General features: G+C 40.3%; 1 protein-coding gene across 7 annotated transcripts in view; it reads right to left on the minus strand.

Annotated features, from left to right (window-relative positions):
* Positions 1-223: 223 nt before the first annotated feature.
* GOLGA4 (golgin A4) overlaps positions 224-26,852 on the minus strand; it is a 54,775-nt gene continuing 28,146 nt past the window's right edge. For 4 of the 7 annotated variants that reach the window (XM_083404627.1, XM_083404625.1, XM_083404630.1 and 1 more), the window contains 13 exons: positions 26,254-26,385; positions 24,567-24,722; positions 18,732-22,924; positions 17,398-17,519; positions 16,154-16,284; positions 15,865-15,978; positions 13,737-13,757; positions 13,552-13,620; positions 11,339-11,414; positions 7,679-7,782; positions 4,945-5,031; positions 2,663-2,728; positions 224-940 (listed from right to left, as the gene is read on the minus strand). In XM_083404627.1, the coding sequence (XP_083260753.1) occupies positions 2,699-2,728; positions 4,945-5,031; positions 7,679-7,782; positions 11,339-11,414; positions 13,552-13,620; positions 13,737-13,757; positions 15,865-15,978; positions 16,154-16,284; positions 17,398-17,519; positions 18,732-22,924; positions 24,567-24,722; positions 26,254-26,385 (5,235 nt within the window). In that variant the 3' untranslated portion in view covers positions 224-940; positions 2,663-2,698. The remainder of the gene's footprint in view (positions 941-2,662; positions 2,729-4,944; positions 5,032-7,678; positions 7,783-11,338; positions 11,415-13,551; positions 13,621-13,736; positions 13,758-15,864; positions 15,979-16,153; positions 16,285-17,397; positions 17,520-18,731; positions 22,925-24,566; positions 24,723-26,253; positions 26,386-26,852) is intronic. The other 3 variants (XM_083404629.1, XM_083404628.1, XM_083404626.1) reach the window with 2 other exon arrangements.

The following is a 26,852-nucleotide window of genomic DNA, read 5'->3' on the forward strand; positions in this document are numbered from 1 at the left end:
TTGGCGGGAAGGTAAACGGCGTTTCCGTGTGCGGCTGTGGCTCGCCAGATGCAGCTTGTCACGCTGGCCAAGTGACCCGGAAGTGTCTGCGGACAGCGCTGGCTCCCGGCCTTTAGAGTGAGATGAGCGCACAACCCTAGAGTCTGGCAAGACTGGCCCGTACGGGCAGGGGTACCTTTACCTTTTTAATATTTGCTATTAAAAAGTACATCAGTCTGCAGCATTGTACAGTAAATAGAAGTTTTATTCTCTCCCAGCTCTGCAAGATTAGCACTGCCAACAGTCAGAGATCAGCTTATGATACAAGGAAGTAGTAACTATTTACAATTTACAGGAGTGTAAATTTATTCCCCACAAAATATAAGTACAAAAGCTAGGAATAAACAAATGAGGTACTGCAATTTGGATTCATTATAAAGCAAGTGCTTGAAAGAAATTGCCTTTAGCAAACAATCAAGAGATCAAATTGTGAGGGAGGGGGAAAAGTCGAAACAGGTTTAATTTACCAAGAACATCACCAAGGCCTCCTACCCACCCAAAGTATATTGCACAATTATTTCAGACGATAAAACTGTTAAAAATAAATAGGGCAGTCAAACCATTAATTCTTCAGAGAGATCCTGTGAGATCTGTATTGCAGTGAGGCAAAACATTTATTAAAAAATATTCTAAACCAAAATAGAAAACTGTGTTCAATATAAGCACTCCATCACCGCGTAAGACAATCTTTCAAGACAACTGTTTGATTACATTCATGCCCAACCCACAACCGATTATTGTTCTTAATTTTGCTCATTTCACGTGGGGCGATGAATAGTAGTTCTTCTCCTGTCCATTCTTCATAGTGCTAGTATGGAGATATGATCAGATTTCAAAGGAGCGCCATCTGCTACAAAGTGCATGAGTTGCAAGTTCTTCAAGAGGACGATCGCAGCCAGGACTGGAAGGGAGGGATGATACGGAAAAATTAAAAAGCGCAAGTAAAAGCAAAGCAACAAACTAATTTACGATACAGAAAGACATAATAGGTTTAAGAGGCAAGCTGAAAACTAACTATCCCACAGTTTTAAAAAGTAGTTTACTGGTGTGTGTTGCTTAATACAGTTCAATATTACACATTTGGCCCACCAGCTAGATCTAGTCCACTCCCCCGCCCCTTAGTAAGTGAATGGAAAAGGCACAATGGCATGACAGAAAGACTGCAAGGGTCTTGGCTAGGCAGCAGGCACAATGTACTATGGGGAATAGAGCAATATATCCATAACAGTGGATGCAGGGAAGACACACTATCTATCTATCTATCTATCTATCTATCTAATCTAATCTATCCTGTTGTTGTAGATGTAGTTGTTACTACTACTACTACTATTATTATTATATGCATATGTATCCCTTATAAGTTCAGTTTTATTTCAGTTAAAATGTGGGGTTGAGATATCTTCGAAACAGCTTTTCCTTTGGCTCACTTGACCTCACAGGTGATTTTAATGTTTTGTTGCTTTAGTGTAGCCTGAAACAGCCAACGTAGCTGATCACATTTCATTCACAAGAGCTTCATATTGTCTTGAGTAATTTCCATCTATGCTACCCAGTATAAATATATTGAAGCATATATATGGTCAAAATAATTTGTCCTCTGCAAGTTCCTTGGCTTCTGGATTCTGTAATCTAAGTTAAATAAATTTGTATTTTCAAAACGAACTTCTGCATAATCACATTTTGTACGCTTGACTTTAAATCGTTATTTAAATTCTGAAGAACCTAGATTTATGTGGCAATTCAGTAGTTAGGGGGCTATGCAAAGTAGAACATGCAAAAATACAGAGGACAAACTTCCCACTTCTACAGCACTGGGACTTTCTGCAGACAGCTTGCTTCACATTTTCAGATTTCCTTCCAAAGCAATTCATAACTTGATTTTTTAGCTTCTTGTGAATTCAGTCCTATGCCGGATTTCAAAACAGATGTAGAATTCACAAGCAGCTAGAAGAAAGGGGGATAACTAGCCCTTCCTGACAGTTGTAAACGACTAGTGCAATCAATTTTGAATAATAAACCTATTACTGAATTTTTCTGGCTTGGATTCCATTCCATTCCTTATTACATTTTGAGAATTGAAGTGAAAACTGACATTAATATATTTAGGCAAATAAAGGTCAAAATAAACATGACACTGGAAACGTGCAACAGGGTACCGCTGTTGCTATTAAAATAAAATAAAAAATGCTGGGAGATCCAATCCAATCCAATATACTACATCTAGTTTGGTCTGCAGTATATCAGCAATTAGTACACAAGGTAAAGTGAGCCAAAATCAGTGCAACTTGTATTATAATCTTATGTTGTTCTAATCTTATGCATCAGATGTGTGAAGCTGCGAACATGTTCTTCAAAATAATCTCAAATTGGTCCAAGATCACAAAAAAATGTTAAGGGATTAAGAAGTCCTCTTTACAAGTGCTAGCCTTGCAAAATAAATATGATAAGAACAAGTGTTCAGCATGCTTATTAGTGGTAAGCCAAAACTTGTCATACTTACTTAAGTCTACAGATTTCAGTGGGTTTACTCTGTACAATTAACAGTGGATATCACTCACTATTATTAACAAACATGGTATGTACTAGGCAAAACCAAATATTGTATGTACCACGCAACACTCACCCACATGCTAACTAAAAGCACTGATTGATGGCTTATTCAGAAGATGCCACTGCGAGGTGAGGTGAACTACAAAGCCAGGAAAAGAACAGCTTAGTGGGTTACTGTGTTAATAAAAGCAATGTGAGTTTAGACATCTTAGACATCTATTTCCACACTGTCAAACTTGTGGACATAGCAAGTGAGATGCCAGTGATTAGCCTTGTCATTTCTCTGCTCTGTACAGAGTTTGACATATGGGTGAAGGGTAAAAACAGCAATGGCAGCCAGCACTGGCACTGCTCTCCAGGATGAACTTGAGCCAAGTTTTGCCTGCTTCATGCAATGCACATGCACAATCCATGAACCTGCAGAATTTTGCTTTTAAGCCTAGGGTGCCTCATTGTTGTTTCTTGCTACTTTTTCCTTCAGGTGGCTCAGGCAAAGGTCTACTAATTTCTACTAAAGCTGCTAGTATCAAAATAGGACTCCAGGGCAGGAACACATGTGACTTAATTCTGACAGATAAAACATGAAATATTGGGCTTGGTACAGTGGTACCTCTGGTTGCGAACTTAATTTGATCCGGAGGTCTGTTCTTAAGCTGAAACCGTTCTTATCCTGAGGCGCGCTTTCGCTAATGGGGCTTCCTGCTGGGTGCACAATTTCTATTCGCATCCTGGGGCAAGGTTTGCAACCAGGAGCAGCTAGTGCCAGGTTAGCGGAGCTCATAACCAGAAGTGTTCATAACCAGAAGTGTTCGTACCCAGGGGTACCACTGTATTCTATTTCCCTCATCTCGTCTAACAACTGCATGCAAAATTATAGAGCCAACAGAAAAGCACAAGTATTAGTATGTATTAAAGCAGGATATGAAAGTAGGCAAACAGGAAAACCAACTGATGACAACGTTTCAATTTTCAAACAGAATCCCACAAAATATAGTGTGCTACCGCTCAAATAGTTTCCCCATAAATCTGAATTGTACAGAATTTTAAGTCCTTTTTGTTTCCTCTACTTTGTACCTTTGTCATGGTCTTCAAATGGTACTCAGACACAGTTTTAGAACAAACCAATGGTAGCCACAAAAGGTAAATAATTTTGAATGGGATGCTGGCAAACTATTAAGTTTATTTCATATTTATTTCCCATCACATATAACTGAAACTTAAATTGTGAGCTGAAAATGTAGAAAAAGGGAGAAACCCCATTTAAGCTGTTTTGCTCTGGGAATCAATGTACTCTGTGAGCGAATACAGATAGCAGCATCCTTTGAGCAAACAAAAAGAAGAAACAAAGAGACAGAATTGACAATCATGACACACACTTCATGTGTCTAAGATCCATGAATGTATCTTGGTTTTATATGGCAAATTTTCCCTTCAGCAATTCCTACATTGAACCCTAGTGTTTAATAATAAAACAAACAGAATGATAAACCTAATGCCTGGAAAGTCCTATGATTGTGGGCGTTTATCACCTTCCTAAGATGATATCAATATTATAGGATTTATTAAATTACTTTAATTGAAAAGCATCTTCTTTTCAACATCACAGTTCCCAAGGTGACTTGTTAAGTAGGCTTTTGAATAGATGAGTAAAACTGTTGCGGACTTCTTCCATATTAACACTGACATTTTATAGGTTTCCCTGACTTGCAGTTGTAGTCCAACTGGAAGACAGATCTATCAAGCAAAGTGCTGATGTAGACATAACAGGAGATTTTTTGTCATCACAATCAGCAAAGATGCACTCAGGGTCTTCCAACATTAAGGTGTTTATTGCTACCACTAAGAGTTTCCCTGCCCTGTGTGAAATCCTTACTTCCATATACAAAATCCTTCTGCGGGAAAGTTAGGTGACCAAAGAACTTTAATGTTAAGACACACCTGAGAAGCCACTTTTATTTAGTATCTTACTATGGCTTACCAAAGGGACGTGGGTGGCGCTGTGGGTAAAAGCCTCAGCGCCTAGGGCTTGCCGATCGAAAGGTCAGCGGTTCGAATCCCCGCGGCGGGGTGCGCTCCCGTTGTTTCGGTCCCAGTGCCTGCCAACCTAGCAGTTCGAAAGCACTCCCGGGTGCAAGTAGATAAATAGGGACCGCTTACTAGCGGGAAGGTAAACGGCGTTTCCGTGTGCGGCTCTGGCTCGCCAGAGCACCGATGTCATGCTGGCCACGTGACCCGGAAGTGTCTCCGGACAGCGCTGGCCCCCGGCCTCTTGAGTGAGATGGGCGCACAACCCTAGAGTCTATCAAGACTGGCCCATACGGGCAGGGGTACCTTTACCTTTACCTTATGGCTTACCAATGCCCGTGCATCTTCTCGTTCCAAGATCTTCTGTGCTTGGTCAGCAGGGAATTTCAGCACCGTGGTTATAACCTTTGCCATTGTCTGAAGAAGAGGGGAACAAAGTAATGGGCATGATAAGAATATGATCTGCTAAACAGCAGTTTCATTGATTTATAAAAGCACTGTATTTTTTGTAGTCCTTATGAAAGCATAGGAATGCATAAAGAATACTTGTGTTTTTCATAAAAAATCTGTGGCAACCTAAGGCTAAGACTTTAAAATAAATGCACTACATTAAAAGCTAAGAGTCTGCAATCCAACATCACCAGCGACTTAAAATTCCCCAAGTGCTTTTGGCCAGAATACCGTATTTTTCGCTCTATAAGACGCACCAGACCACAAGACGCACCTAGTTTTTGGAGGAGGAAAACAAGAAAAAAAATATTCTGAATCTCAGAAGCCAGAACAGCAAGAGAGATCACTGCGCAGTGAAAGCAGCAATCCCTCTTGCTGTTCTGGCTTCTGGGATAGCTGCACAGCCTGTATTCGCTCCATAAGACGCACACACATTTCCCCTTACTTTTTAGGAGAGAAAAAGTGAGTCTTATAGAGCAAAAAATACGGTAAATGGTACAGAAATGGATTCCAAACGATCAGATTTAAAATAAGGCTGAGTACAAGTTCAAAACAGCAATAAATTCAGTATTCCATCACTTAAGGCTTCAATGTTTTTGAAATAGTTGGTTGCAGATAAAGGCCAGATAAAGCCTATATTTACTCATATGCTATCCACTGAAAACAAAGTTCAACTTAAAAGGAAGGCTCTTAACATTCTTTCCCACTGCTATTTCTTGGAAGGAGAAAAATAATAATGTAGTATAGATGGCCTCATAGCAAGAAATATATAGTAAACAGTTTCATGAGTAAGAATGTGCTGGTGACTCTGCTATATGGTATTATTTGCTGAAGTATTATTTGTAAGTGAAAAACAGCTTCTGCCCACAGCAGAATTAAAAGAAATTATTTTTTTTTATTAAAAAAAAGATCTAAGAAGATGGTGACTGAACTATGTTGCGGCGTGATTGGTTATCTGAAATTTTAACTCCAGCAGGGCAGTGCTGTTTTCCAATGGAGAGCGTTGCTGCCGCTTGCTGAGAGGGAGACGACTGCAGTGTGGAGAGCTCAGCGCAGTGCAAGCACGGCAGCAGGAATATCAGATTGGCTCTGATGCTGCACTGCTCAGTCCTCACCCTCTTGGTAAGTGGCATGCTGTTAGCAACCCAGGTGCACAATGGCCCCCTGCCTGTGCTGCCCCACTGGCTGCCCCACTCTCCACACTATGTTAATGAATTTACTGCTGCTCATTATTTCTCCCAGCCCATGCAAACTGATTGTGACCGAAGGTTGGGAACTTGCTGAAAGAAGTAGCTGAAGGTTTAAACCTAAATCAGATTCAGGGATAGTTAAGAGACAAAACTGCAGGGGAGGTGGTCTGGAATCTCACCTGGAAGGGGATGGGGGACAGGAAGGAGCTATGGTTCCATGGCAGAGAGGGAAATGAAGTTTGCGGGGAAACAGGGTTACATGAGTCCTACATCACAGGAGGAAGGGGGCTGGCATATGAGTATTTGTAAGTTTGAGGACAATAGCTCCATCACATTTGCAAAGAGGAGCCTATGAAACCTAAAGAAGGAGTGGACAGACTTGGGGCCTACTTTTATGCTAGCTAGAACCTTGAGATCAACCAAGCAGAGGCAGGTACAAAATAGCGGCTCAGCCAGTTGGACGCACACATATTATATATACATATACATGTGCCTCTGAGTGCATGTTCAGCTCATAAATTTACCAATGCCAAAAGCAAGTAGCAAGTCCTTTCACATAAAAGTCTGTTCCTGTTCCTTGCTCATGTCCAGTATTCTTTTTCAGCAAGCTAATTTGGGGAGGGGGGATTTTTAGCTGTTGCTATTGTTATGACGCGGGTGGCGCTGTGGGTAAAACCTCAGTGCCTAGGACTTGCCAATCGCATGGTCGGCGGTTCGAATCCCCACGGCGGGGTGAGCTCCCGTCGTTCGGTCCCAGCTCCTGCCCACCTAGCAGTTCGAAAACACCCCTAAGTGCAAGTAGATAAATAGGTACTGCTTTATAGCGGGAAGGTAAACGGCGTTTCCGTGTGCTGCGCTGGTGCTGGCTCTCCAGAGCAGCTTCGTCACGCTGGCCACGTGACCCAGAAGTGACTCCAGACAGCGCTGGTCCCCAGCCTCTTAAGTGAGATGGGCGCACAACCCCAGAGTCGGACATGACTGGCCCGTACGGGCAGGGGTACCTTTACCTTTTTATTGTTATGACAATCGGGAGTTGGAAACTCCTGCGAATCTACTGCAAGCTGCCCACCCTGGCCTATGGAGTGTAATATCCACTGAGAGTGGTCCTGTTTGAAAGTATTATTTAGTTAGGAGATTTATAACCTACCCTTCATCAATTTTGAAACCAGGATGGGGTACAACTAAACAACTTTAATAACCAATTCCACACATTAATGATGAAACACTAAAACAAACCCATCACAGATGTAACTCTTCATAAATAGGATATACCCTGTGTCACACCACCTTGCTTCTATCCAAGGTAGATGTGAGCAAGAATGGGCTCATCCCGTAACTTAATAATACTACAACCTGTGCAGTTCTTCTTCTTCCTCGAAGTGACTGTTAGCTTAATAAACATGTGCCTTGAATATGGGGGATACCTTTGTCTCTCGACCCATCATGTACTCGAACAACACCTTCCTCAAGTATTCAAACTCCGTAGGTTCTCCAAAAAGAGAGACATCTGAATGGCAGAGGTTGCCATCTGCACAGACAAGAGACAGTGTTTTATACAATTGTATTTTACACAGATGTGCTACCATCAGTATGCTCATCTCTCTTGACCAAACTGTAACATACAGACATAATGATTGTCACTTACCCGGATTATACTGCTTTTGTAAAGAGCTTTTTACATTTTAACAAGAGGATTAAGCGGCTAGTTCTTAACTCTTGCCTCTGTACCCAAGACACTAACTTACCCTCTCCTTCAAATATATCACCAGGCAGAGGCAGAGGACTATTGTTCAAGCCCCTTCCTGGTAGCATGCTTGTGCCTCAGTGGGAAAGATGGATCTTCCAGTCCCTGAACTGTTTCTGTCCCAGCTGGTCAGTAAGAATTACTATTTAGCTTAAAGAATCAACATCTGAATTCAAACCCGCCCCCATCCCATTTTTCTTTTGTGTCATGTCTTTTAGATTGTAAGCCTGAGGGAAAGGACTGTCTTGTTTGAACTGATTTATGTAAGCCGCTCTGGGAGATTTCAGCTGAAAAGCAGAGTACAAATGCTCTAAACAAACAAAGCCTTCACAAGTAGGATCAGTTGAGTACACAAACCTCCTAACCCTAAGCGCTATCCCTTCCAGAGATTCATGATTGCCTTTTCCTCTCCTATGGCCAATAGCTCCTGCCTGATGCTAGAAGTAACTGCCAAAACAATGGAAAGTATAGGAATCAGGATAAATCCTTTAAGGTAGCACCAGGGAACCTTAGACCTAGCACAGTACCCAAGTTGTCCTGCAAGGCCATAGCCCACAATGCCCCTCCTCACCTGCCCAACATCATATGTAACACCAGGTGTCAGGCAAACATGGACATGGCTACTAAGGAAGAATAAGGAGTTCAAAGGTTGCTTCTCATTGTCCTTGGTAAGTAGGGCTGATTGGAACAGACAGGGAGATCCACTGAGATCAGCTGCACTAGGTGATCCCAAGAGGAGCTCCTTAGCGCAGCTAAAAAGGCTCGCTTTCTCTGTCTGGAGGAAGTGGTTTCTCTCCAAAGAGAAAAAGGTTCTAGTTGAAAGAAGCAGTTTGATCCAAACCTCCCACTCCAAAGAGAATTCAAAGGAGCTCCATGTAACCACAATCCCTTGATCAGTCGTTACAAAAAGCTCTTTTGAAGGTGTGCTCCCCAAGCACCAATTTGGACAGGTGCCATTCACACGACGTCATTATGTCTTCAGGTGATTCTCTCCACCTGTTTGCGTATGACGTACTCCTGGGGAAGGTGAGAAACCTGCATTATCAAACTATCAAACCCTGTGTAACCACTGAGGGTAGGGGCCAACTGGGGCTCTCGGCAACAGATCTAACCATCTTACAGTATCACCATGACCACATTTTTAACAAGGATCAATATTCTACAAGGCTAGACTACAAACAAGCATGCTCTCTCTTAGCAAATCTGGCTCCACCGGCCTAGAAAAGCCATCTCATTGGACCACCTCACTGCTTTGGAATTTAAAGCCTTCCTTTGTAGAACTGTGTTACCTGTATCAAGTCATTTGCATCATTGGCTGCTGCTTATTACAACTTGATCCTTTGCTCCACTGCCCCACCCTCAACATGGAGATATGACAGTTCGGAAAGCAAACCCCACAGGACCCTGACACCCTTTGAGTGTGTGAGTGCGCAGGCATGTCCAAGTTTTACATCAAATGTTGAAGGACAAGGCTGGGAAAATATTTGCAATATATTGTATTAACTAAGCTCTTACAAGTGTTTCTCCTAAGACTTCTAATCTAATCCTGTTTATGTTTCTTAGCAACATTGTTTTCATAAAATTTTTGCATGGTAACTGATATCTTAAAATGTTTTCTTCATAAAAACACAATATAAAAAGCAGAAGCATTCTAAGTATGCCATTAGACTAGCTTTCAGAGGGCAAGGGGAAAATATCTGCATTCTTGGAGATTAAGCCATGACTCTTATTTTTCCATTTATGTTCACTTAAACTAAAAGTCCAAAAGTAGCAGATTTTACTTTCCTAGTTACGTGTGGAATTTAACTTTTTATGCACAAACATAATTGCTGATGGAACTCAGCAAACACTCGTGGCTACCACTGGAAATCACTTGCTAAAACTAGAGGATTGTTAAACTAAAACATCCTCCTCCAGGATGAGACTGCAGTATGAAAACATCTACAGCCCAACTCTCAGTCGTACCGTATTTGTACTGTGGCTTGCTGACATTGCAGCAGGCATCATTAATCCCAAGATTTGAGGAGATCTAAAACATGTCTTCAATACCTGATTTCTGGAAAAGTATGAACTACACATGTATCAAAATGTTAGCTACTGGTTATACCTTAATTTTGATATTATCCATGTTGCTCACATGCACACATAAAACATGTGGCAAACATGCTTACATGTCACACTCATTTTCCATGAGGTAAAATTATACTAAAGGACAACAAAACATTAAAATTAAAGAATAAACCATAATCTGCATCAGGAACTGCATTACTGCAACTCATGTCTATTTACGGCTTTGAAGGTCTAGTCGTCAGGGTATGTAAGCAATTGGAATGAAAATGACTGAAAATATGAACTATGTTCTATTTGTGATTTCAATGTAGCAATTTTTCCACAAGGGAATAATAATATAATAATAATAAATTTTATTTATATCCCGCCCTCCCCAGCCGAAGCCGGGCTCAGGGCGGCTAACAACAATTAAATACTCAAACAATCAAATAATCAAACATTCTAAAAACATTCCATTATAAAAATTAATTAAAGTCAAATTAATGGCAACCGTTGAGCAAAATTCTGTGCAGGTTGCCAGAGGAGGGAGTCAGGCTGGGACCTGACCAAAGGCCTGGTGGAACAACTCTGTCTTACAGGCTCTGCGGAAAGATGTCAGGTCCCGCAGGGCCCTAGTCTCTTGTGACAGAGCGTTCCACCAGATTGGAGCCGCAGCCGAGAAAGCCCTGGCTCTAGTTGAGGCCAGCCTAACCTCTCTGAGGCCTGGGACCTTCAGGATGTTTTTATTTGACGAGCGTAGGTTTCTCTGTGGGGCATACCAGGAGAGGCGGTCCCGTAGGTACGAGGGTCCTAGGCCGTAAGGGAACACTTATATATATTGCATGTGATCCATGAGGTGGACATTGGAATGCAACTAATCTTACATTTACAGATCATGCAAAATCACTTCATTTTTAAAAATATGTATTTGTGTAAAAAGATTCAGAACTGCTCTACTGAACAATATTTCAGCGTAACATCTTCCATCTGATATATGCAAACTTTTAGGGTCAACTGTACAGGAAGGGGTCTAGATACATGGCAAAATCTGTATAGCTCAGTTCAACGCAAATAAGCAAACTGGCATGGAACTGAGAGACTATTAACAAGTGTTAACAAGGCCTTCCATACCTGACACACAACCATAAAAGTCTGAAGACTAACTTTTGGCCTTAAATTTATCTATCTCCCTAAATTTAGATAGCTCAATGGGGTTTTCTCCCCTAGTTAGGTTTCAAATATTCTCTTAGGCTTTATTCTGTAGCTCAGTGCCAAGACAAACATTCCTCACCTCTGTAAGGCGATGCAACTGTTGTGACATACATATTCTTCTCGTAATTTTTCAACCGGTCTTGTAGTGTATGAATCTAAGAATAAAGTGATGGATGAGGAGGATAAAACAAACATAACTGAGATGACTTGGAATATGTTTCAACTTTGAGGTGTACTGAATGTACGAGAAAGCAGTTACCAAACCCTGTCCGTCTGTCCCCACCCACTACTGGTGACAACTCAGGATGTTAAATATTATCTATCTATCTATCTATCTATCTATCTATCTATCTATCTATCTCACTTAAACTTACCATGTAAATATTTGTCAGTGTGCATTAGACATGTTGCCTTTCTTTCTGTCTAATTTAAGATCTGATAAAAGTAGACCTGGCCATGAGTCTCCTGGGAAGCAGAGAGGGGCTGGCTAGCACTATACTGACTATACTGACCCTTGACCAAACTGTCCTCTCATCCGGTATGAGTGCTTGTTATCTGACCACTTCAGTTTCATAGTCTTACTGTTTTTTTCTGTTTGCAGAAAGAGCGTTTTTTGCTGATTGCAACCGAAGAGTGGTTTTGTTCTGAACTGAGTGATTACATATGGGAGTGTTGCTTTGGATCAAAGCATTGCCTCTGGCTTGGCTGATAAGAACAGAACCAGCTACATGTGGGGGAATTCATCCCAAAGTGGAAGACATCAAAGATCATCTCCCTTTGGGGTCACCACTTGGAGGACACACAGTCAACGATGCTTCCCACTGTGGGGTAGAAATTGGAACAGTACAAGAGAAATAGGTATGTCACCCTGACCCAAGGTGCTACTATTGGTATATAAAGCCCCCAGCAGCTTGGAATCAGTTTCCTTGAACAAATGCTTTACACATCTACTCCCTCTCTATTAATAACAGGCAGTCCCCTTTATTGTACCCTTTTCAACACTTACTAAAAACTTTTTTTACCTTTTTTCGTTTTACCTAGAAATATAGTTTTATTATGCATGCTTGTTTTTAAATTGTTGATTTTATCTGTATTTTGATAACTGAATTATGCATACTTCCTTTATTGTTTGTTACATTTACCGTATTTTTCGCCCTATAGGACGCACTTTTCCCCCCCAAAAATGAAGGGGAAATGTGTGTGCGTCCTATGGGGCGAATGCAGGCTTCGCGGACCTCTCCGTAAGCAGCGGGAGCACTCCCGCTGCTTGCAGAGAGTTGCCTGCATGCTGAAGCCTGCGCGCGCCGAGCTCAGCGCGTCCAGGCTTCGCGGACCTCTCCGTAAGCAGCGGGAGCGCTTCCGCTGCTTGCGGAGAGTTGCCGGCATGCTGAAGCCTACGCGCGCCAAGCTCAGGATGTCCAGGCTTCGCGGACCTCTCCGCAAGCAACGGGAGCCACCGCTGGGCTCCCATGGCTTGCAGAGAGCTGCCTGTTTGGGGGCTGGGGTCGGGGGAAGCTCGGGCTTCCCCCGCCCCAACCCCGCGACTGGGGGGGAAATAATTTTTTCCCCTTTATTTCCCCCCCAAAAAACTAGGTGTGCCTTATGGGACGGTGCGTCCTATAGGGCGAAAAATACGGTATATCCCATCTTTCCTTTGAGGAGCTCAAGGTGGCTTACAAAGCCATCCTCCTCCTAATTTTATCCTCACAACAACCACGTGAGGTAGGGTAGGCTGAGAATGCGTAACTGACTATAACACTCAAGTAAGTTTGAAATACAGTCAAGCCTTGGTTCCCAAATGCCTCCATTTTGGAGCATTTCGGCTCCCGAACACTGAAAACCCTAAGTAAGTGTTCCAGTTTTTGAACGTTTTTTGGAAGCTGAATGTTCGATGCAGCTTCTGCTTGAGTGCAGGAAGCTCCTGCAGCCAATTGGAAGGCGCACCTCTGTGGTTGAACATTTCGGAAGTCAAACGGGCTTCAGTAACAGGTTATGTTTGACGACTGAGATTTGACCGTAGAATCAAAGGTTATTTGAGCTTGGTTTTGATTGCTGCAAACTGATTCCTTTTAGGGCTTGAGTGTCACACTTTTAATAGCCTGGTGATGATGAGCAGACTGAATCTGTGTTTAACGGCACTATACTATGCATGTTTACTCAAAAGTAAGTTCAATAAAATGGGATATAGGGTTGCAGCCTAGGTAGCCTTTTATAACCTTTTCAAATTATACCTAGAAAATGCTTTAATGTACCCAAGAGCTAAAGATCCTTATTTTTTTATCAGATCCTTACCTGTTCTATGAATTCCTGTTCTTTCAGCTTTGAATCGCTGACAAGTGTTGTCTTCTGGGCTAGCTGGGCCTGAAACACAACCAGAAACATATATGAAAATGTGCACTACAAACACTTAATTTATTACTTTTCATAAAAGGAAAACTTGACATTTATGCTAGTGGTAAAGATGAAGCCAATCTTACCTGAAGTTCAGCTATTGTTACCTAAAACAGAAAAATGAACATTTAATAAAATGTTTTTGCTTTGTACCCTGCCAAATAAAACAAAAAGCACAGCAGGATATTTTTCATCCATATGAATTGCCATGAATTCCTGATTAACTCTCCATTATCTATTTCTCTGATTCATAATCTTATTGCAAAATCTGAGATGGTATATATTACTATTTGGTACAAAGAAATTTCTCTTACAATTGTTTTATCACATAAAAGCAGTTTTGAGGAGCACAAATAATTAAAATAGCTTAGTCACACCCAAAATACAGCTTGAAATAAATCTAAGTGGTACAAAGAAACTATTCAAATGAGAGACTTAAGTAACTATTAAATGAATTCCTAAATAAGTAATATACTTGTTTTCTTGTGAACAATTTGCTTTCATCATAATCTCTATTAGTTGAGAGCCATGAAGGAAGACTGGGTTTTTTCTTGTAGCAGACATTTAATTTTATGCTAAATTGCCACGGTCATTACATGAACTTACAGCCCGTTTTACATTAATGAGACATGAGGGTACATAAATGGCTGCAAAAGGACATTATCAAAGAAACTACAAATTTTGGTTAAATTGTGACACTAAATTGTAATCCCACTATTCAAAAGGATAAAATACAACATATATAATATATGGGTAAAGGGCAATCTGAACACACAGTTTCAAATGAGAGTAATAAAAGGTGTGAAATATCTTTTTCACCCTAGGATGCCGACTCTCCTGATCTCAGGAGATGAAGGTTTCAACCAAACGATTGAAGGTGTGGGGGGGGGGGTAGGCACATACAGAACTTGATTTTTATTTGCATGTTAGGAGATGGTCCCAAAGCTGTTCATTCTCCCTGCACTACTACAGTAGGTGGTATGTGGTACCAATTCATAGGCAATAATTACCGTATTTTTTTGCTCTATAAAACTCACTTTTTCCCTCCTAAAAAGTAAGGGGAAATGTGTGTGCGTCTTATGGAGCGAATGCAGGCTGCACAGCTATCCCAGAAGCCAGAACAGCAAGAGGGATTGCTGCTTTCACTGCGTAGCGATCCCTCTTGGTATTCTGGCTTCTGAGATTCAGAATATTTTTTTCCTTGTTTTCCTCCTCCAAAAACTAGGTGCGTCTTGTGGTCTGGTGCGTCTTATAGAGCAAAAAATACGGTAGCCTGCAGCACTTGACACGTTGGTTGTAGCTCTGGGGCTTTTACACTCTCCATTTAGGGTGATTGAACCCTGGGTTTCAACAGCCAAACTGTGAACTCGCAGCATAAAATAGCTGGAGGAATGACTTCTCAGACATGGCAATGCTGTCATGTACTTATCCATCCCTATGGAACTGGCATACTTATGGTAAGGAAACTCCAAGCCAATCTGCAAGCTTGAGCCACCGAGCCCTCCAATTCTGACTGTAGCATTTTCAGGGAATAGAGCACCATCAGTTGTCGGGAGCAGGTTGAAGGTAGTCTCTTATTGTGGGGCTGGAATCCTGCTCCTTACTAGCACCTCCAGATGATGTGATCCTCAGCACCTGAACGGACCATGTTAGCCTCCATATCCACAGCTAGCTGCACATATGTGATGTGGTTCTAATCACATGCGTCACCAAAGTGCTTGGGTGGTATTCAACCATGTCTTACTCAGGGTAGACCCACTGAAATTAATCAACTTAACTTATGGTTATATTCATTAAATTCAATGGGTCAACTCTGAGTAAAGCTTCGTTGAATGCTGTCGCTTATTTCCCAATCTCTCTAATTTCAAAGGAAACCAAGTGCAACTAACTCAGTATGGAACCAACTGTATATATAACTAACTGATTTACTACTGAAATAAAACTAAGATATCGAAGAATAGATCAGTTTCCACAGTTAATATTATTTGCCCCTGTAGAAGAGAACAGCAATTGCTTCAAACGTGAGCGAGAACTGTGGCAATAAAGGATAAAAAACAGCCAAGCCCCTTTGCCAATTGTTAGATCAAAAGGTTAAAATACTCTAAAGCCTAACAAAATATTTCTATTAAAACTCTGAAGGTAAGCTAAGATACAAGCCAAGAACCACAATAAATTCCTAAGTAAAAATTTGTAAAATAATGTTTTCTAACTTACTTCACCACTGTTCCAGCTTTCTTCATCTGCCAGTCTTTGTTTGTACTCCTCCTGCAATTTCTCCAGCTGGTTCTGAAGCTCATTTACTTTTTCTGTCATTTCTTCTTCTCGAGTCTTCAGAACAAAAGAAAGAAATAAAACCATTACTTTATATACTTCACAATTAGGAGACAAGCTGGCTTCCATCAGCTTTAGCTACAAGAACTTTAGCTGCGAAATCATACACGAATACTGGATGAAACTGCGCTCTGACTTTTAGGAACACAAAAACAAGCAATACCATATCTACCTCAAGGATTTCTTCATACTTTTTCACTGTCCTTTGTAGGTCATCATCTTTTTCTAGCAACTTTTTATGTAACTGAGTTATCTCTGCGTGGTGACTTTCTATGAGTTCAGATTCAACCTCCTGAGCTTTACCTGTGAAAAATGGTCAACAGTGTTTACATATCGCATTTTAACTGGGCTGTTATTTTAATTGAATTAGCAGGAATACATTCTAGATACATTCAAAAAAATGAATACTACAGTAAAAGAAGAAACTCTACAGAAGAATTCATTAAAAAACACTATTAGAATCTAATGAGATGTCGACATGTCAAAACATAATCGATAACATATTCCTTTTCTTATTTTGGCATACAAGGTGTCTTCTTTCACAATAGAGTAGGTTGGGTCAAACAAGCCAGTATCATGTTAAAACCAGTAGGCAAGATTATGCTTTGAGTAGTAAGCAATGAATTAAACTTCACTCAAAAGTTTAACTGCTTATCTATCACCTCTTCTTTCCCTATTTTTACAGCTGTTAGTATAGTTGGAACTCCCCATTCCAATATGGAGCCATTGAATGCCTAATTCTTACTAAAAAAACTATACAGATGTTATGGTACTTTCAAACTATCTCGAACTTCACACTTGTTAACTTACTGCACAATTTATTATCAGATATACCGTATTTTTCGCCCTACAGGACGCACCTAGGTTTTTTGGGGGGGGGGGTTATTCCCCCCCCCCCAGCCACAGCTTCAGCGCACCCCGCGCTCCGGGCAGCAGGCTGCTATCCGCAGCCCAGGGAGCCCTGCGGGAACACCCATGGGCTCCCCAGGCTTGCTGATAGCTTCCTGAAGCCTGGAGAGCGAAAGGGGTCGGTGCGCACTGACCCCTCTCGCTCTCCAAGCTTCAGCGAAAGCCTGCATTCACCCCATAGTACGCACACAGATTTCCCCTTCATTTTTGGAGGGGGAAAAGTGCGTCCTATAGGGCGAAAAATACGGTATATGCAAAATTAATATATTTACATTAATGGGTTTGTGTATGTGTGTGTGTGTACACACACACACACACACACACACACACGGTACAGTATTGCATGAGCATTCAAATCTAGGGCAAGAATAGAGGGGAATTCAAGGCTTGTTATCATGCCCCTGACTGTTCTCTCTATGGATGTTCTTTCTTCTAAATTGATCTGATGGTTGAATTTACAAGAGGTATAGCCATTTAAAATCAACACAAAGTACTGTTCCAACTCACTGATTGTTTCTTTTACAGCTGTTTCTATTTCTTGGTCCTTTTGTGCCATCTGGGTATTGAATTCCCTCATCAACTGCTTTAATGTGGAGTTGTGCTTCAATTCAATGTCCTCCTGTTCATATCTATAAAGGTACAGCAAAATAAGAAGTCCAGATTTTCTAGGGCAGATATGGCAATTCAAAAGTAAAGCAAAAAAGCATATTAATTTCCAGCAGAGAGATTTGAGAGCCTGCCAAGCATAAGACTGTGTTAAAACAAATGGCTTTCACGAACAGTTTTTCTTTACATTTGTATGGTTATCTGTGTGATTGAGACAAGAGTTACTGAGAAGAGAAAAATACCGGTAATTCATTAAGAAAAATGTTACCAAATAGACTTTTTGTGAAAACATACTGAGGATAAAAGTTCATCTACCTATGATAATTGAAAAATGTGTCCAGTTAAGGCTATAAAAAGGATGATTTGTACAAGTGCAGCTTATACAAATCCAATTAATTTTGTTAGGGCAAATGAAATAACTTAATTACACCATGTAAACATAACCTGAGATTTGACCTGCAAACTCCTAAGGCTTTTAGGACAATGTAGGATAAGGATGTAGACCCAGCAATCTTCGCCTTTGAGGCATGTGAAATGAAATGAAACCAGGAAACGACTAAGTTTCCAGCTGCTATAGTTTCCAGCTGCATCCAAACCAGAAAATCATCGTTACCAGCTTTGGAACAAGCCAGAATATTAAATTTGGATGAATGGGAAAGTATGGTTAGAGACTTCTTGGTTTGATTATTAAAGTGAGACAAAGGGAGGAATTAAGGAGCTTGTGTACTGAGGGCAGAGTATAAGGTTCACTTGAGGCTTTTTAACTGGAGTTACAATTGCCCAAATGCAGCCAAGGACTAGTTTTCCATATGATTTGCTATGAATTTGAAGGATTTATTTTGCCAATGCTGATTATGAATAATAGAGGTTTCATATATCAAGGGACAAACCTAGCAGTTCGAAAGCACGTCAAAGTGCAAGTAGATAAATAGGTACCATACTGGCGGGAAGGTAAATGGCGTTTCCGTGCGCTGCTCTGGTTCACCAGAAGCGGCTTAGTCATGCTGGCCACATGACCCGGAAGCTGTACGCCGGCTCCCTCAGCCAGTAAAGTGAGATGAGCGCTGCAACCCCAGAGTTGTCCGCGACTGGACCTAACGGTCAGGGGTCCCTTTACATCAAGCAATTATTGTTTGGACATAAAGTTATGTAATGTTAACTTTTCTTATTTTATACAGTGCTACTGCTCATGCAGGTGCTTACTGGAAATTTTACAGACTACTACTAGAACTTACTTTATTTTTTGTTCCATTTCTTCTACCGATTCTTTTTTCATTATCTCCAGCTCCTGCTGATGTTCCTTCCGCAGGATACGCAAATCCTTCTGTAGCCTACTCACATCTTTGGCAAGTTTCTGTTTCTCCTGCTCAGTCTCCTCCACTTTAGCTTGCAAATCCTTTTGCTCAATGTGCAGATCATCAAGCAGTTTCTGAAGCTCAAGGACCGATCTACTCTTTTCTTCTGTGCTTTCTTTCAAGTCTTTTATAAGGCCATTTCTTTCCTCCAGCTGCTGTCGGAGTCCCTGCAAATGTTCATCATGTTTTGAAATAGTATCTCCCATCTCAATTCTGTTCAGTTCTCTCTCTTTTGTTAAAGTCTCATCCAAACTGTGTATCTTTTGTTGCAAAGACTGCCTCTCTCCCTCCTTTTCTTGCAGCTTTTCCTGCAAGTCTTTAATCATACCCTCCATATTTTGCTCTTTTTGTTCTTTGGTTTTCAATTCTTCTTGGATAGCTGCATGCTTCTTAATTTGCTCCTCAAGTGCTTGTTGAAGCTTTTCAAGGTCTTCTTGCTCCTTTTTACAGAGTTCTTCTTGTTGATACTGAGCCTCTAGCTTTGAAACACTATTTGCTTTTTGTTCCTCGTCATACATCTTTAGCTGTCTCTCCTTTTCCAATAAATCTTTTTGTAAACCATCTATTTTTAATTCATACATCTGTTGCATGTTCCCTAATGCACATACTTTGTCTTGCTCTGTGGAAACTTTTAAGGTTTCTACCTTCTGTATCATCTCCTTTTCTAACTCAGAATTGATTGATCTAATTTTGTCTTCTAAATACGCAATCTTGTCTTCTTTGTCTTGCAATTTTTGCTTTAACTGCTGTTCCATGTCTTGTCTATATTGCTGTTCCCTTTCTTCCATTTGAGATGTCAGTTGCTTCCTAATAGAAGCAATTTTTTGTTCAGCCTTTTTTTTCAGGTCTCCTATTTTAGCAGTGGTTTCTGAAGTAAGCCTCTCTTCCAAAGACTTTAATTCTTCCTCTTTGCTTTTCATTAAAGCCACTTTTGTTTCTTCAAATTCTTTTGATTTTTCCCCAAGGTCAACTTCCATGGTCTGCATTTTCTTTTCAAAAAGTAGTACTTCTTGTTCCATCTCTTTAAGCCTTTTATCCTTTTCCAAAGCTGCCACCTGAGTTTGTTGAAGCTCTTGTGCCAGCTCTTTTTGCTCACTGTTCTGCTCATTGTGCCTTTTGAGTTTGTCCACTAAGGAATCATTTTCTGCTGTTTTCCGAGTGATGTGTTCTTCTAGTTCAGCAATTCTTGCTGTATGGATTTTTAACTCGGCAACCAAATCAGACTCTTGTTTTTCTCTTCTAATCTGCTTTTGTTCCAGTAAGCCTTTCAAATGTTCTATGTGCTTGGTTTGCTTATCACACGCTTCCTTCATTTTATTCAATTCCTCTTCTTTCTCAATAGCTTGGTTATTACTTAGTTCAACTTTGTTTTGTAGTTCTTTAATTGTGTTATGATTCTGTGTAAATCTTGACTGGGCTTTCTTCTTCCACTCTGACATCTTGTTCATCCAGTGGTCTACCTGTTCAAGAGCAGTTGCTTTTTCTTGACTCAGTGTTTCAATTCTGGAAGACAATTCTTGCACCTCATTCAACAGCTGAAGTCGATTTTCTTTGTGTTGCTTGTTTAACAGAGTTGTGGCAGCATCTTTTTCTGATTTGTCGATTTCAAGCTTGAGATTTAACTCACTGACAAGCTTGTTAAGATCAGTGATCTCTGCCTTCTTTTCATTTAGCTCCTCCTTCAGAGAAGTGACAGCATTAATATGTTCAGACAATTCTTTCTTCAATTGTGTGATGAAAGTTTCTTTCTCTGTTGCTGCTTCCTGCTGGTGTCCTCCTTCTTTTTGCAATTGCTCTTTTTCTGTTACGAGTCTGTCAATATCCACTTTCAAAGACATTATCAAGTTTTCCTTTTCTTGCAAGTGTTGTTTTGATTCTTTGAAACAGCTGCTTAAAGTATCACGACTCTCTCTTATTTGCTTAAGTTGAGCTTCTAGGTCAGGAATTTTACAGGTTTTAATTAATATTGTTTCTTTTATTTTTGTTGTGCAATTGTGACAGTGTACAACTCTAGAAATTGCCGAAGAAATTTTTTCATTGCATTTCACAAGCAGTTCTGTGATTTTTATTTCTAGGAAAGATTCTGCTTTCTGCCGGTAATCCTCTAGTTGTGTAGCTATATCCCTTGCAAACTTCTCAAATTCCGCTTTTTTCTGTTGAAGCTCCAAATGTTTGTCCTCCAGTTTTTTCTCATAATCTTCACACTCTTTAGAATGTGACAATTGCAGAGCCTTGAGTTGTTCGTCATATGTTTTCAACTTCTCTGCCAGCTCACCAACTTTGTTCTTCTCTTTTTCTCCTACTGCTTTTACTTCACTAAGCTGTTCCTGGACTTCTATCTTCTCCTTCAGAGACAAACTAAGGTCATCCTCTAGTTTCTCAAGTTGCTTCTTCAAATCAGTTTCTCTCTGCGTCAAAACTGTCACTTGAGCTGATGTTTGCTGTAGCTGTTCTTGCAACTCATTCAACAATTTGTCCCTCTCTCTCTGTTCATTCTTTAACCGAGCAATATCTGCATTTCTGTCCTCCCTTTCAATACTGAAGGTGGCCAGTTTCTGTTTCAGGACTCCTACTTCTTGATCTTTTTCTTGCAACTCCATTTCATGCTTTTCTCCAAGTTCTTCAGCCAGCTGACTCAGCTTCTTCTCCCAGGTTTGGACAACTTCTTCTAGTTCTTGTTTGTGAGCTTCAAGCAGGCTTTCTAGTTGTTCCTTCTGATTCTTCTCCAGTTTTGACACAGCATCATCAATTCCAGTTGAACTGGCATGAGCCATTTCCAGCATTTTTGCATTGAATTGCTTCTCTTTCTGACTAAATTCCAACTGTTTATTCTCCATCTCCTTTTTGAGTTTTGCTTCCTGCTCTGAAAGTTTCTTCTTGAATCTCTCCTGCATTTCCTTGGATTTTCCTTTAACTTTCTCCATTTGTGTCTCTTGTTGCTTAAATTTGATTTCATATTCACTCTTTAAAGCACTAATTTCTGCCTCTTTGGCTGATAGCTGCTGTCCAAGTTTCTCAATTTGTTGATTCAATAGCCCCTTTGTTTGTTCAAGCTCATTTTCCTTATCAGTAAAATGACTCTTTGCCCGATTTACCTCTTCTCTAAGATCTCTTAACTGTGATTCATGCTGTTCTGTCAGGGATGACACTTTCTGCATATTTTCTTTCTTTTGCTCCTCAAGTTCACATTTCAGATCACGTACCTCAGATATCCGAAACTTTAATTCAGCTTTGAGTTCATTCAGTTCAGCTTCGGTTTTTACAATCTGTTCATCAAGACGCGATTTTTCAGCGTCTACATTTCCCAGCTTTTGCTGCAAATCTATTAACTTTTGTTCGTAAATGCTTGCTTGTTCTCTGGCCATGCTCTCATTGGACTGAAAAAGGCCATCTAGTTCAGTAGACTTTTCTTTGCATTCAATTTCAGCCTTTCTAAGAGATTCCTTCAGTGTTTTCAAATGCTCTTCCAATTCCACTTGGCATTTCTCTTTTTCTTCCAAGAGTAGCTTGAGTTGACTAATTTCATCTTTGAATGTTTTCTCCATGACTTCCTTATCTTGAAAGATAGTTTCAACTTGTTCCTTATGATGGTTCTTCTCTTGCTCCAGCTTTCCCTCAAACTCTAGCTTTGCTTTATCTGCATCATCTTTTAATATCGACAAACGCTGTTCAAGATCTTGACGAATTTTTAGTGTGTCTGATAACTCAGAAGAGAGTGCTTCTAGCTCAGTTTGTTTCACATCAAGCTTTTCTAAAGTTTTTTCATTCATCTCTTCTATATGGCCGTGAAATTGAGTCTCTTTCTCTTTCAAAACTTTAGTCACTTCATCAAGCTGCATTTTCAATTTGTCCATTTCCGACTGCTTCTGCAGTGTTAATGTCTCAAGTTTTTCTGTCCAAACTTGTTGTTCTTGCCGTTTCACATCCTCAAGCTCTTCCCTATGTTTTTCAACCATGGCAGTGATTTCTTTATTGTGCCTGTTGCTTTCTGATTCTATTTGAGCAGTCAGTTCCTCCAACTGGCGGTCATTCTGCGAACACTTTGGAAGGGAACTTTCCAATTCTAGAATTCTCTGTTTAAAAGATTGGTTGAAAAATATCATCAATCCCTTTTTCTGTGACTGACTCCTACTTAAAGATAATACTTTAATGAAATTATTACTATGAGCTATACATTTCAAAACATTATGACATAATCAATCCAAAATTAAGTACTTTCAAATACTCTGCTGCTCCAGAGAAGCGGACACGGAGCAATGGATCCAAACTACAAGAAAGAAGATTCCACCTAAACATTAGGAAGAACTTCCTGACAGTAAGAGCTGTTCGACAGTGGAATTTGCTGCCAAGGAGTGTGGTGGAGTCTCCTTCTTTGGAGGTCTTTAAGCAGAGGCTTGACAACCATATGTCAGGAGTGCTCTGATGGTGTTTCCTGCTTGGCAGGGGGTTGGACTCGATGGCCCTTGTGGTCTCTTCCAACTCTATGATTCTATGATTCAAATCCCATTGATGGGCGCGTGAAACATATACTCCGCTGCCTCCCATTTGAATCAATAGAACTCCAAAGTGCTGAACTTTGGCTGGATTGCACCCTTAATAGGTGCCAATTTTATATAGCCTTGATGTACAGAAGGAGAATGGGGAAATATTACTGGACCCAAAGCTGAGAAAAACTTCCAGAACCATTACATACTTTTCTCATTAAAGTGGAATAAAGACAAAGAGCAAGGGGGTTCTCAAATTCCATCAAAATGAATAATAACAAGAACAATTTGAATCTTCAAAGTATGACCAAGATAAGAAAGTCCTTAACAAAATATTTCCTCAAAAGAGCTAACTTTGGCTTTATACTGAGCCAAGTGATGGTCAGTTCCTCCCGTCTCCCTGTAAAATCACCCACAACTGTACATAAAGGCATAAGAGGCATGGCATTATCAACTGCACAGGATGCCTGTCAGATTAAAATCAGCACAACAGACTTACACACTGCTTTTGACATTGTGTCTCCACCCCACTTCCACATGGCCTAAGGCGCACGTACCTAGGTTACAAGGTATACAGGTTCTTGGAACTAAGAGATTGACTATTCTTGAATTAAAGGGGAAAGGTCACATTCACCTACCGAATCATTTAAAGCTCCTGGGAAAAGGCACCTAACAAAGCAGTAGCTTGTACAAAGAGAAAGTTGTGTAGCTGACTCCCAAACACGAATCCTGATAATTAATGTAAGGATGAACATCATATGCCTCCTATGTTCTGTTTCTAAGACCACCAAGGCATGTGGAAGAGGAAGGCAAGGAAAGATGCAACAGGGGAATATGAGGCTAGGTTATTCTCCTCCTGCTGCAACATATCTATTTAGAGACACTATGTTTGGCTCAAATCACAGTTTCCGCCCCCTTTGTTGTCTGCCTCAACTGATTTCACAATCTTTCGCATGAATCACATAGTGTTTTTTAATATTTTGTTGGGAGTCGCCCAGACTGACTGGGGCAACCCAATCAGATGGGTGGCATATAAATAATAAAATGTAATAATAATAATAATAATAATCATCATCATCATCATCATCAGCCATGCCTTTGGGGCCAAGCACCCTTCCCAAATTTCTCCCATTAGACACAACTATAGGTATGCATACCCCTCATATGCAGTTTACATTTTAGGTTTGTGCAATATAAAAAAGCAGTCCAATGTTCCAAATCTTTTACTCACAGTTTTGTAGGTTTCTATTTCTTGCTGCATGTCCTCTAGTTTTTTGTCACATTCCAACTGAATTGCTTTTTTCTGCAGTTCCAGTTCTTCTAGGGCTAATGATTCCTGTTGTTCTTTTTCTTGTGTAGTCTGTAGGTGTTCACTCTGGCACTTTTCCTGTGTCAAGAATTATGACTTTTTAAAAAAGAAAGTACCATAAAGTCACTGTTCTATCAGCAGCACTAGGAGTATTATCTATTTTAATTCTTGCTCGTACATTTTTTTAAAAAAGTGGATATCACACAAACAGATTAGAAGTCCACGAAGAACCTTATAATTTTATATTTTTCATGAAACTGTAAAGAATCTGAAAGTGAAGTTTCTGTGTGCAGAAAATGAAGAAATAGCAGCAATAATCTAGATTTAGAATTAATCTATTAGTCCTTATCTAACCTTACATACGTGCATGGCCAGCAGTAACAGGGTCTAAACTCTGTAACCTTTACTCAGCATAATTCCCTGACTCTACCTATCCATCCATAGGGCTGCAAGCACATTTGTTCCATGGTATACAGGGAGCCTTCAACCAAACACAGTTCAGCTTACTAATATGTGCATTTGCAAACACTAGAGTAAAGGTGACTGAATAAAAAAGACTGCCTTTTCAGTTACACAACACAATGAAATATGGACAAGTTCTGTCTGGAAACTCTTATACAGAAATCCATTTCCATACATTATGTTTCAGGTATATGTTTAAACCAAGCAAACTACCCAGTGGCGTAGCGTGGCGGGTGCAGGGGGGGTCGGCCGCACCGGGCGCAACATCTGGGGGTTAGGGTTAGGGTGCGCAAATCCACGGGATGGGGGCGCAAATTACTTGCCTTGCCCCGGGTGCTGACAACCCACGCTACGCCACTGAAACTACCTAAAAAGGGTTGCGGGAGAAAGAAAAAGGAAGCGTTTAGAACAGATAGGCAAACTCTCCAAAACGTGTCAAAAGTTCAGAAGTTCCTCTTTATGTAACAGGCATGTCTAGAACATCTAGGATTGGCTACTGTAATGTACTGCATGTGCAGTTACCCTTGAAAACTATTTTAAAAACTACCAAGTTTGTTCAAAGTACAGGGTCCTGACTACTGACTGGGACACGTCAGCAGGAAGGTATCCGAGCAATACCGAAAGCACTAGCTTCTTGCTAGTTTCCAAGCACAACTGAAAATCCTGGTGCTCATCTTTAAATCCTTCTAGAGTTTAGGACACTGGTCCCATACCAATCTGCCAGTATATCGAGGTCATTTTCAGAGGCTCTCCTTCAGATGCCTCAAATTTCTGGAGGTAAGAAATGGTGGGATCCCATTTGTAGAATTCCTCTCCCAGGGAGGCCTACCATTTACTTCCATTGTTATCCTTTTGACACCAGGCACCAACATTCCATTCTCCCAAACTTTTTAATGCATTGTTGTGTTCTTGATTAACATGAACTTACTTATTGCATTTTATTTTAGAAATTGCTGAAGGGTGGTGTGCATATATATACATATTTTAAATAAATAGGTGTTATTATTCACTTGGTCTGTAGATTTCCAGATATATATACAAATGCATCTTTATGCACCAAGTTCTCCTATTCATACTTAGCTTTATTCATCATCACAAACACACGTATACACACACCAGACCCATCTGGCTCTTAAGAGACACTTACAAGAGCTGTTTTCATTTGTTCCTGAAACGCCTGGTCTTGAGCCCGTAATCTATCATTTAATATCTGTTCTTTGCTAGCCAATTCCCTTTTATGTAACTTTTCTAGTTCGGTAATTCGTTCTTCTGAAGATTTCTGCAAATTTGAAAGGCACACGTCTGATGTTACCCAAGAAACAAAGGTGCTTCTATATTATTGATCAAAGAGAAATGAAATAAAGAACAAAAATGTGACTAAACAGATTGCTTTCTTGCAAGAAATGCTATTTGGTGCTTTTTTAAAAAAATAAAAGATCCAAAAGACTTCCAGTGCACATTTGCAATTCTATCTACATTTACTAAGGAATAAGTCCCATTCACCTCAAAGAGGCAGAGATGCAGAGAATTGCACTATGAATGCCTCGCATCTTCCCATTCAGTTTTTAATAGGCCTTCAAGAGTACAATTCTAATTATGCTTACTCAGAAGTCCCACTGAATCCAATGGGCCTTACTTCAAAGTATGCATGCATAGAACTACAGCCAAACAGTGCAATCCTATTAATATTTACTCAGCAGTAATAGCTGCATACAATGGAGTTAACTCCCAGATAAGTATGTATAG

Source organism: Podarcis tiliguerta (assembly GCF_965153285.1).
Source record: "Podarcis tiliguerta genome assembly, chromosome: 12".
NCBI lineage: Eukaryota > Metazoa > Chordata > Lepidosauria > Squamata > Lacertidae > Podarcis > Podarcis tiliguerta.